The sequence below is a fragment of the Protopterus annectens genome, chromosome 4.part0, assembly GCF_019279795.1.
Source record: "Protopterus annectens isolate FY-2018-M chromosome 4.part0, PAN1.0, whole genome shotgun sequence".
NCBI classification, from domain to species: domain Eukaryota; kingdom Metazoa; phylum Chordata; order Ceratodontiformes; family Protopteridae; genus Protopterus; species Protopterus annectens.
The window spans coordinates 587,168,355-587,180,969 of NC_056733.1; the positions used below are offsets into that span (position 1 = coordinate 587,168,355).

General features: G+C 40.2%; 1 protein-coding gene across 2 annotated transcripts in view; it reads right to left on the reverse strand.

The window, feature by feature from the left end:
* USP30 (ubiquitin specific peptidase 30) overlaps positions 1 to 12,615 on the reverse strand; it is an 811,144-nt gene that overhangs the window by 356,686 nt on the left and 441,843 nt on the right. For both annotated transcript variants that reach the window (XM_044068521.1, XM_044068522.1), the window contains exon 8: positions 1,785 to 1,844. In XM_044068521.1, the coding sequence (XP_043924456.1) occupies positions 1,785 to 1,844 (60 nt within the window). The remainder of the gene's footprint in view (positions 1 to 1,784; positions 1,845 to 12,615) is intronic.

Genomic DNA, 12,615 nt, shown 5'->3' on the forward strand with positions numbered 1-12,615 from the left:
AGTTGAAAACAGAATACTCAGGTTTGCACTACCGTCTGCAACAAACTACTACTATTGTATGCTGTAAGTAAAGGCTCAGTGGCTGCCAATTACAAGCAGAGCCACATCCCTTTTAAGACCCCTTATATTGAAATTTCTTATGCAGGGTTAATGCCCACCATTAAAACATTACTCCAGATCAGAGATCAAAACTACTCTTTCAGAAACAGCCAAGACAATTTAATAACACTGAACAGACCTAGATCTAAACCAGTGATAGATGAAAAAGCTATATCCATAATGGAACCAGTTACATATGGAATGAGTTACCAGCAGGTATAAAAAACATCAAAAACATTCATAAAAAACTCTTAAGCAACATTTGTAAAATAAAAATAAATTTAAATGTTTTTGTGAGACTGGCTATGATACATGCTAAATGAGTCAAGACAACTCTTTTTCTATTGTCAGACAGCCTTCTATACAATTAATCTGACGTACAATTGTAAACCCTCAAACTGAGTTCTCAGCCAAAGCTTATATAAATGAAACTGACCAGTGTGTAATTACCTTGGCCAAAATATTAGCCTTACTTGGATAGTCTCTCCTAGAATTGCCGTGTTTGCATACGAAATTCTGTGAATGTAAATAGATATACTATAAGCTACTTAATGTATATCAAAAACTGGCTTAACTGTCAAATGTTTTTCTTCCTACAAGTTCTGTAACATCTTGCTATTTGATCTATTTCACTGTTATTACAACTGTTGGCTATAGGCCCAGAGCATGTCTGAAAAGGGTCTAAGGACCACACTACCAACTCAGATATTAAATGTAAAAATATAAATAAATAAATACATATATACTAAGATCTCTGATTCGGAATTGTGTAGATAAGCTCTATACAACAAAAGTGATTATGATATAAAAAGAATGAGTTAATTTTTCTGGGTGGGACTTAATTTTATACCGCAGAATGGAAAAAAAACATCACCAAAGATTTTATTTTATATTTTTTTATTAAATTTTATTTGTATTTATGACTCTTAGTCGGTATGGTTATGCATTAAGTTGTTTATGAAATAAATCTGACCTTGCTCTTCAATGGCCAAGTTTCGTGGTGTCTTCTTCATACATCTCAGTTACCAACTGCTCAGAATGATGCTCCTCACGGGATAATGTCTTGTCTCAAGGACCACAGCTTAGCACTGGAGTGCCAGTACTGCAATATGTGTATGAATGAGTGTATGACTAATCAGTGAAAGCTACATTAAAACAAAATCAGTCAAAAAAAAAAAAAAAACCTGAGTCGTGCATCGATGTCAACAGATAACTAAAATAAGACTGTTTTTGAAAGACAATCTATGCTGCACCCCCCACATCTTTAAATATACCAAATCCAAGACTGTGCAACACCAGTGGAAAGGCAAAACTTCTTTACATCCAATGTCGCATGATTTGACACTACTCAATCAGTAGCTTTCTAAGAAACCCAGGCACTGTTGAAACATTCTCAGTGATTCCAGTTTCATCTAAAAACTACCCAACAAACAACACAGCACCCATATAAGCAACTGTATGAACATGAAAGCCATAAGCTTCTAGTCTTCCTGTTTCAAAGGTAGGAATGCAGTACAACACGCCTTGTGTGATATCTAAAAACTGCTGTGCCTCATTTTTGCCTTCTGTTACACAATTTATAACAGTTTTTCATGTACTGACAGGCTTAGATGCTTAAAAAACTGATATTGTGTCTAGGCATTAAAATGAGCTATGTTTATGAATATACATGTGCAAATACATACCCATATGGCTGCCGGAATGCTAAGTGATAAACTGTCGAAAGTATCATACCTTACTGGACACTGAAAGATAAAGAAAAACAAAAGAAGAAACAATCATATGACAGTTCAGGTCTTCGTACTACAATGGGTTTTACATCACAGTATTAAGCTCAGTGAATTTGATATACAAAAGGGACAGAAAATTACAGACCACTGATGTATATGAAAATGTGTTTGCTTGCTAGGTTACCATGCAAAATACCCTGACAAAAGATCTAATACAACACTGCTGGTAAAAAAATTACAATAATAAAAGTAAACAAAGAATAAATGAAACACAGACATTTTTACATAATTATACTGTTGAATAAAATCTAAGCAAGTGTGCATGAAAAAAAACAATATGGCAATAGAAGATTCAATCTATAAAAAAAGCTAAAATACAATATTCCACATACAAAGCAACCCTGGAGGGTTGTGCATTCCATATGGTGGGGTGGAAATACTTTTTTCTGGGTACAACTGGTTAAGCTTCATTTTACAAATACACATCAGTAGCACTACTGCATTCTGTAGAAATGAACAAAGTAATACAGAAAAGAACAAAAAAAAAAAAACAAATGGGGTCACACTAAAAACTATGCTAAGCAAGTACCATAACAAGGCCTCACAATACATATACACAAATTAAAGCAGTGAGGACTTAAATAAGAGATCTTTTAAATAACATGCATCGTTGTTTCCTGCAGAACTTTCAGTTATTTGGTCTTATAAACATACTCCATCTACATCGCAGACAAGAGATCTCACCTATAATTTAGTCTCTGCATCTCCTCTCAGAGGCACTTTTTAAGATTATGAATCACACAAGAGCACCTTAACTGATGGTGCAGTAATGTAATTCAAAAGCATCTCACACAGATAAAAGGATCACAACACACATCAGTCTTTAAAATTAAATGAAAATGAGCTCAGGTTTCAGAAAAAGAAACAACACAACTTTTTTGTGAATACACAATACATGCACAAAAACTAAGATATAAAGTAAATTACTGTCTTCACATAACACTTTAAAGTATAGAAATTGAAATGGTTGAGATGACTGGTGGCAATTTCCTTACATTCTTTACAAAAATAAACAAGGTGAACCTTGCCCCATGCAAGAATGCACAATAAGCAAATCAGTGGTCACAGAACCTGAAGTCTATTCTTCTATCACAAAACATGCCTTTTGCCACTCAAAATGTTAACAGAATGAAGAACAGTTGTGTAAAATCGTACCATAAAAGTTGATGTCCATCTCTTCACTGTTGCAGTATTATTGACTAAAGAGATTCCCTGCCAAGGGTAGCCCAACGTCTGGCTAGTATACCTTAGGCCTTAGGATTTTATATAGACAGCATACGTCACAGGTATGCTCCTGCTCAAGACACAAAGCATAAAGGTGAAATATGGACAAACATATCTCAGAACTGCATGGACCCAGAGGAACAAGAATCCTAAGAAATAGGAAGAACATGTGCATCCAGAAGGAGAAAAAAGAAAGAAGTACAGTAGAATGGGGAGGAAGGAGGGAGTGAATACTGCCAACAGTGATATGGAAGGAAATCTACTATTATAAGATTTTACACAACTGTACTATGTCCATATCACTGTTGCAATATTGTTTACCAGAGGGACAGTACAACAGCTCAACAGGAGATATGGGAGGAGGAAGACCCAGAAGAGCCTTCAAGAAGCCTAAGCAGGATAGCTCTGGCAAAGACAGCTCTTGCTCTGGAACAAGAACCAACTGGTAATGCTTAGTAAAGGTATGGACAGAGGTCAAAGTAGTAGCCTCAAGGATTTAATTGGTACCCAATCCTTTGAAAAAAGCACCAGAGGAAGCTACAGCTCTGGTAGAATAAGCATTTACAGAGGCAGAAAGGCTTTTCTCATGAAAGGAGTAACAAAAAAAAGTGGCCTTAGAGATTCATGAAGAAATGGTTTGTGTATAAACAGCAAAACCTAGAGATCTGGGATGAAAGGAAACAAAAGTTGTTCAGACTTGCGAATGGCCTTAATTTTATCTAAATAATATCGGAGTTGCCTATGCAAATCTAAGGTGTGAAAAACTTTCTCACTAGCAGACTATGGAGAAGGATAAAAGGAGGGAAGATTAACAGACTGATTAAGAGACAATTCATTCCTTGGACATAAAAGAAGGATTAGTTTGAACAGACAAAATGTCCCTATGAAAAACTAAAAAAGGAGAAACAGCCGTAAGTCTGGAGTTCAAACACTCTGTTAGCTGAAATAAGGGCCAAAAGAAGAACGGTCTTCCATGTACAAGGCTGTAAGGAAGCTGAAGCTGCATGCTCAAAAGGAGCCTGAGTATTTTTTTCAAGAACAAATTAAGGTCTCAGGAAGGTGAAATAGGCTTCCTGGAAGGTCTGATATTTAGGACCCCTTTAAGAAATTGCTTAACCTTGAACCTAAAGGCCAGAGGTGGAGTTAATGGCAGACAACAGAAACAGCTGAAAGGTGAGCTTTAACAGAAGAATATGCTAACCCAGCATACAGCAATTCATACAAGTAAGAGAGAACCAGAGGGATCTCCAAAGAACGTAAATCCTGGTTACAAGCAAGGTACCAAACAGAAAATTTCTTTCATTTGGATATAAATGATTTCTTGGTAGTGGGTTTCCTAGCCTCCTGCAGAACCCAAAGCACATCCTGAGAAAAAATGTGCCTAAAAGGGATCAAAACTGTATCATGCACAATGTCACTTGAAGAATGGACAAGTGAGGATGAATGAGAGAGACCCTGCCTTGTGTGAGTAGGCCCATCCTGTGAGGTAACTTGTGGTGACTGTCCTTGGCTTGGTGCAGAAGAAGAGGGAACCAATGCTGCTGGGCCAAAAGGGAGTCACCAACAAGATTTTTAGGGAGTCTTGCTCTATCTTGAGCAGGACCCTTAGAATTAGGGAAAGGGGAGGGAAAGTGCAGAGAAACATCCCCTTCCAAAAAAAGATAGGGCATCCACCTTCCAGGCCAGATGTCTAGGAACTTTACTGCAAAATAGGAAGTTGCCTGCTCAAAGGGGAGCAAAAAACCCTACTTGAGAGAACCCCACTGATGGCCAGTGACCAGAAACACATCTCTGTGAAGAATCCATTCATGAGTCTGTGTTTTGGACCTCTCAAAGAGTCTGCCACAATGTTTTGCTCTGAAGGAATGTAGACAGCCTGAATAGTCACTTGATACTGGATAGCTAAATCCTAAACTTGAAGAGCTATCCTGCAAAGAAGGTAAGACCATGCCCCCCCCCCCCTTGCCTGTTGATGTACAACATCACTGTGGTACTGTCTGTAAAGAGTTTGAGAGGCCCTGGAAGAAAAAGGGAACAAAGGTCTGAAGGGCAAAAGGGAGAGCTCTCATCTCCTTGATACTGATGTGGTCTGACCTCTGATGAGAGAAGCAAAGACCATGGACCTTGGGAGGACCGAAATAGGCTCCCCACCCTGTGTCTGAGACATCCAAAAAAGCTAATGAGAGGGAACTGGGGGCTGCAAATGAAGTCCTGGGTTGAGAGACAACTGATGAAACCACTGAAACTTGAGTTTGAGGCATGGAAGAACAGAGACTAGAAACTCTATAGGATGTCTATCGGAACCACTGCAGCTTTCTCATATAAAGCCTGGCAAGAGGTAGGATTAGAATAGTGGAAGCCATGAAACCTAGTGCCCTTAGAAACTCCGAGACTGTATTCAAAACCTGTGGAAGAAGGGATTGAAAAAAGGTGAAGAGAAAGAGCTTAGGGAGGAGGCAAGGAAGCCAGCATAGAGATGGTCTGGAGCCTACAACTGAGAAACACATGATCCTGAGAAGGAACCAGGACTGATTTCTGTAATTTACTGTAAACCACAGGCTTTAGAAGAGACAAACACTATAGTGGAGGTGCTGAAGCAAGGTCTCAAGGGAGGAAGGCTGAATGATTAGGGACTTGGGGACCCAAGTTGATAGCAATCTCTCATCTGACAACCACGTGGCCAAAGTGGTTAGAAAAACATTTTATATAGCCCACCTAATCATGAAGGGATTCACATCTAGATCAGGAGAGGTCATCGTGCCTCTTTACTCATCCCTCATCAGGCCCATAATTGAGTACAATGCCCCTTTTGGGATGTACCTTACCAGGCCCATAATTGAGTACAATGCCCCTTTTGGGATGTACCTTACCAGACACCTGCAGCAACTGGAAAGACCCCAAAAGTACCTCACCAAGAGGATCAAAGGGCTCAAACAGATGCCATATGCTGCCCGGTTAAAGAAACTCCAGCTCTACTCAGTGGCATACCACCTGTTCAGAGACGATCTGTGCCTGACATATAAAGCCATGTCCAACACGGAATTAATGGACATGCTGCACCTCAGAAAATCCATATCCCATCGAGCTACGCGCTCGAGAGACTTGAACCTCAGCACTGAAATAAATTGAACATGCTGGAGGGACAGATTCATAACCCAGAGGCTCCCTTCACTCTAGAATAAAATCGCAGTCCAGGTTAGGCAGAGACCCTCATTGACTCTCTTCAAGAGGAATCTTGATGAGTGGATGGGAGATCATAGGTTTACCCCGGGGTATCACTTCTGTGTCACTGTTAGACAGAGGCACAGTATACTAACCTCGAATAAGGGTATAGCAAAATAAATTTAAAATGGGTGGCGAAAGCCAACCACATTCTGGCTAGGCTTATAAATGCCCTAGGGCAGATAGCCTAGTATGAACCTATGAGTAGGTCGTCCAGATAAGGAAAGATATGAACCCCTCTCATCCTGCAAAATGCAATCACAGGAACAGGGCATTTGGTGAAAACCCTTGGGGGAGGAGACAGGCCACATCGCAAAGCAGAGATCTGAAAATGCAAGGAGGAAACAGAGAAATGCAAAAACTTGCTGAAAAGGGGATGAACGGGGATGTGAAGCTAAGCATTCTTGAGATCCAAGGAGAACATGAAAATCTGGGGAAGAGAAAACAGGGTCTGAAGGGATAACATACAAAAGGAAGGGATCTTCAGAAAGGTGTTGAGCTGAGAGAGATCCAAAATGTGTTTCTAGCTGCCCTGTTTTCTGAGAAACAGAAACATTCTGGAATAAAGCCCTTTCCCCTCCTGGGAAAGGGGGCATAGCTTGAATGGTGCCCTGAGACAAAAGGCCCTGAAGTAGTACTGGGAAGAAAGGAAGCTGAGGAGGTTCATGGATGCCCAGAAAAAGAGTAAGGGATTACCATACCACAAAGCATCCCTAATGAATGATGGACAAAACCCAAGAGTCTTGAGTGATCCTTATCCAATTGGGAAGGAACCTGCCTTAGGAAAGGGGGAAGCAAACAATCAGACAGAACCTGACTTGTCTTGAAAAGGTTGTTTCTGAGAAGTGGGAGTCTGAACAGACTTAGCAGGAGGAACCCGCCTACAACGCTTCTTACCTTTGGGAGGAGGGCAAGGTTGTCTGTGTACAAAAGCAGCTTTAGAGGGATAATTCCTCTGGAACTTAGGAATAGGAGAGAAAAAAATATGCTTCAATTACTGCAGGACCTTACCCTTATCCTAGTGAGACTTAAAAAGCTCAGCAGCTGCAGAACCAAAGAGGTTCTTATTATTAAGAGATGCATCCAAGAGCTTAGCCTTAATATCATAAGGCAAAGGCTGGAGATGAAGCCAAGAGTTATGTCTCAAAACAGAACCAAAAGCAGCAGCTCTAGATGAGGCATCAGCTACATCATAACTACATTTAAAAGAACGGTGGGCTACTTGAAAAGTGAAATCCCAGTAAAGAGAGGGACAAGGCTTTCCCTTCAGAATCAGGAAAGTCAGAGACAGTCTGAGAAACAAGGGGTAAAACATACCTGGTCATATGGGTCTGGTAATTAATAGCCTGAAAGGCCAAGGTGGCAGCTGTATATACTTGTTTGTCAAGCTGTTCCATGGCCCTACTGTCCGTTGTCTGAAGGAAGAAGTTTATTAGAAGGCAAAAGCTTAGATGGTTTGTCAGGAGAGACAGACACCACAGAAGGGTCACTTTGTGAAGGTAACCAAATCAATGGATGAGGGCAAAATCATTCACACTCCTGGCCAAGGCATTTGACACAATATCCCACTTGGGCATTGTTGACAAACTCATGAGGTTAGGTACAAACCCGTATGTCACCCAGTGGATAGCCAACTGGCTCACAGACAGGACCCAGGAAGTCAAAATTGGGGAGTCACTTCTGCAAAGAGGCCATTCACAAGTGAAGTCCCTCATGGATCAGTCCTTGGACTGCTCCTTTTTGGCATTTACTTCTCAGAAGTAAAGGCCAATGTCAGTGGTCTCTGGCTGACTAAATTTGCAGATGATTGCAAATTAGGAGCGGTCACTGAATCTCACACTGACACAAATGTTCTCCAGGTGGGGCTGGCACAGACAAACAACTGTTGTCCAAATCATGGACAAAAACTAAATGCCAAGAAATGCATAATAGTATCCTTTGGGAAGTCAACCATCCCTGGTAACTATCTTATTGACAACACACACCTTAAGTGCTGATTCAGCAGTCAGGGACTTAGGGACACACATAGATAGTAATCTAGCTTTTGATCATCACGTGTCTACAGTGGTGAGGAAATCATTCTATGTTGCACAACTTATAAATAAAGGTATGGCATCTAAGTCCAAGAAAGACATTGTTCCACTGTATTCATCATTCAACAGACCTATCATTGAGTACAATGTCCCCTTTGGTATGTACCTAACCAGGCATATCCAACAACTGGAACGTCCACAGATGTTCCTCACTAAAAGAATATAGGGCATAAGTAATATGTCCTATGCAGACCGCCTCAAGGCCCTGTCCCTGTATTCTGTCTCCTACAGGCGTTTGAGGGGAGATCTATGCCTGGCATACAGGGCATTGTCAGACCCCACTCTGATGGCCCTCCAGCATATCCACAAAACAAACAGCACCAGAATGACCCATTCTAAAGACTTATACCTTGCCTCTGATATAAACAGGACCTGCTGGAGAGATAGGTATGTATCACAGAGACTACCCCGTCTATGGAGTTCCTCCCTAATCCAATTCAAGTGCAACTTGGACAACTGCATGGGAATCCGGAAATTCTTCCCTGGTTTGGCACCTATGTCTCTGATGCAAAAAGGTAACTTGTAAATGGTTCATCTCCCAGGTCCATGCTTAAACTTATTAAGGGTATCAGAACTCATCAGAGATTTGAGATGCATAGCTAGGCTTAAAAAGGCCCTTGTGGTCGTTAGTCTAGTAAACACCTATGAACCTATGAATTAGATGGATATTTGTGGAGAAATGTACACTCATTAGGCACCTTGTAAAATCTGCCAGGTTTCTTAGAGGGTGGAGGTTGAGAATCTTGGGCCACAGAAGCTGCTAAAAAGGTATCTAAAAGGACAGCCAAGACAAGAGGGGCAGCAGAGGACTTAGGAGACTCCATCTGGAGGAGTTCATAATACCTCTTCTGAATGCCAGAAACCTGAGAACAATCCCATTTAAAAAGAATTCCATTATATGAGAAAGAGTATCCTCAAAAAGAGAGTTCTTCAAAGGGAGAGTCTAGACTAATAGAATCTTCATCATCAGAGCCATAATCCAACAGAGAATGTATTCTGAGAGGAATATACCAAAGACTCTTCCCTAGAATCCAATTCCTCTTCAGAGGAGTCTTGCTCTCTAGGCCTCTTTAGTGGGGTAAAGGACCTAGGGGGAGCAGGGACAGAAACTTCCTGGGGAGACGTTAAGGTCATTAGTGCATTAAAAAAACCCTGGGTAAAATCCTGCCATTCATGTTGTGGATCCTTAGGAGCAGGGGAAATATGCTTGTATTATTGTTTTTTCTTTTGAAGGTCATCTGTCCTAAATACCCTAGGAGGTTCAGACCCTTTCCTACACTCAACTAACATAGTGGGAATCTCCTCCTGCACAAGTATCTGTGGAATCCCCCTCGGTCCCTCTGAAATAATCAGCTGAGGTTTCCCCTCAACATCCATAACAGACATCTGCAGAGCCACCAAGGATTTTTGAGAAGTCAGATCCATGCCGGCCTCTGATACGGTCGTGGCGGAGGAATCTGACAGAACAACTGGGCTATACAATGGGCTTTCACCAGCCTCGAGAGACGTCAGGGGAGGTGTGACAGTGGCCAAATTGAAACAGACTCTTTTGGCCTTCTTCTTGGCAGGCGGCTGACCTTTGGGACAGAAAGATTCCACCATAGCACCCTGCACCAACAATTTAAGTTGTTGGTTCTCCAGGTAAATAGGCAAGGTGAGATGACTACATAGGATCTTAGGGACAAACCCTTGGCAAACAGAACACTTCATATGGTCGTGAGAAGCACCCAAGCAAAAGATATACTGCTCGTGACGATTCTTATAGGGAATCTTCCTCCCACATTGACATTTTTCCTTTCTGGATGACATGTAAACTGATAAACCTAAAAAAGTAAGAAAAGATAAGAGTAAAACCCCAAAGGGGCACTTACCTGAAATATGGCTTGGTAACCAGGACAGAAAAAGAAGCGTTCAGGCAGACGATCAAAGACGGCATTTGTACTGGCAGCAAAGAAGTTCTAAGGTATGTAAACCTGTATATCCCCTTTATGCCTTATGCCTTGAGCAGGGAGCATATGCGTGATGTATGACATCTATACAAAACTCTAAGGCTTTGGTATACTAACTGGACATTGGGCTACCCTTAGCAGGGAATCCCTTTAGTAAAAAATACTGCAACAGTGATACAGAAGGGCATCAACCTTTCTGTAATTATCAGGCAATCTCCTTTCACACAACATTAGAAACAGTTTTCAGTTTTGATTAAAACATTATTTTACTGTCAAGAGAAATCAATCCTTACAGATTACGCTCTCTCATTTTTCTTGATCAGGAATGTTTTGAAATATTACATTGCGTACCCCAACACCACACATAATCTAAATGTAGTTCTTCATAGGTCACATTTTTATGGCCGAATGTACAATGTCTAAAAATAAATATGTAGCAAAGTACCATTCTTGCAGAATTACACTACAAGCCAGGTATCCTCACTGTACACAAAAATATGGATGCGGCCATCTATTTCACACTCTGAGAAAGTTTCTCTTGGTTATAATTTGCACTGGCAGAACAGGTATAACAAGGTACTGGAGAAAAAGCCATTTTTCATTCTTACTCTTTAATCTGTTCTTCTTCAACACAGCTTTCTTTCTCAATACAGTGTAAATCACAGTATGTGACAATCAAGGTCAACAGCAAGAGTCTTACACTGCTTGATGACTGTATATCACCCTCTCCTAAAGACAATGCTATCTTTAAAATAATTAACTTCAAACATTAAAGATAAATTATTTATACTATGGAACTTTAACGCTTACTAAACTCAATCTACTGACAATTTCACCATCCTACTGTCCAAATTTAAGGCTGGAACAACTTAGAAACTCTCCCACTTAGCCTGTTGAAGTTGCATACAGATTACATTTACTGGACTGGGTACTTTCATCCTCACTGTGTAACACAGAGTGCCTCGCACTTTATTGGACTCGTACGATAACAGTCTCTCAGACTCTGTCTATGATTACTGGTCCCACTTTAAAGCATAAATGACCCACTTCCATTCCAACTGTAGGTGCAATAGAAATTTCGATCATGTCAATCAGGACAATTGTAAACATGTCAAAAATCAGCTGGGGCATCTTAATCTCTTGTCCTTGAAAAAAAGGCAGTCTGATATCTTCAATTGCCTTTTCAAATATACTCAACAGCATGTAATCTCTTAGAAAGAAAAGTCAAATCAAGATCTTTACCACAGGTAACCAAAGAAATCAAGGAACTAATAATTCAGTGAAACAAGTGCTGGAAACAATGTTATCAAGCTTGGACACAAACTTTAAATGCATTTATTTATTTAAATTTGTTTAGTGGGGTAGTGCACTATCATCACTGGACCAATTTCAGGCACAGCCCAGGTGACTACAATCACGGAAAAATGTAGATATTAATGAATGTAACAAGCACTTTAGCAGAAAGCGGTTTTCATACACCTTCATCAAGAAAAGAGAATAATGAGGTTTTTTTAGTTTTCACTTATAAAAAAATAATTACATTTACGAAACTTCATAATATAGTGAAATTCACAATCATTACAACAAAAAATGTTACCTCAACTCACCAAACCATGTACCAACATAATCCAAATAATGCCTCAGCACTATTATGTGTTATACTTATTCAAGAGTCTAACAGTCAACCACAGCCCTGCACCACAAGCTTCCTCTCTGGAAATGGACAACTCTTTTGTCACTTTTTTGTCCACATATGTGTAAAATATAAACCAAATGAGTAATACCCCCCTTGTATTGCACTCTTCCCCTGAAATTCTACCAGCTCAAGAAACTGTTTAAGAAAGATGAAGTAACTGCTATCCTACCACCCATTCCAGCATACTAGAAAATGCATTAATTCCCAGAATTTACAGCATTTATCAATTAAAACCTGCCAATGCAGTGTCTCTCCAGGCATGGATTCTGAAAACTGTGCTACTTTCTTTCATGGATTCAATGTGCATTAAACTTAACCAAGGTGAAATTGTTGGTGTTGTACTCCTCAAGCTTTCCAAAGCATCTGACACAGTTAATCACAATATTCCTCTATAAAGGCTGTCAGACTATAGTTTCTCAATATGCTAAGTACTGTAATTTAAAAGCTACCTTGTAGAATGAACTCAAATAGTAAAGTGGGCTACTGCACTGCCAACCCCACTGTTGTTCCCATCTCAGGTTTTGCAGGGTTTGTCTTTGATG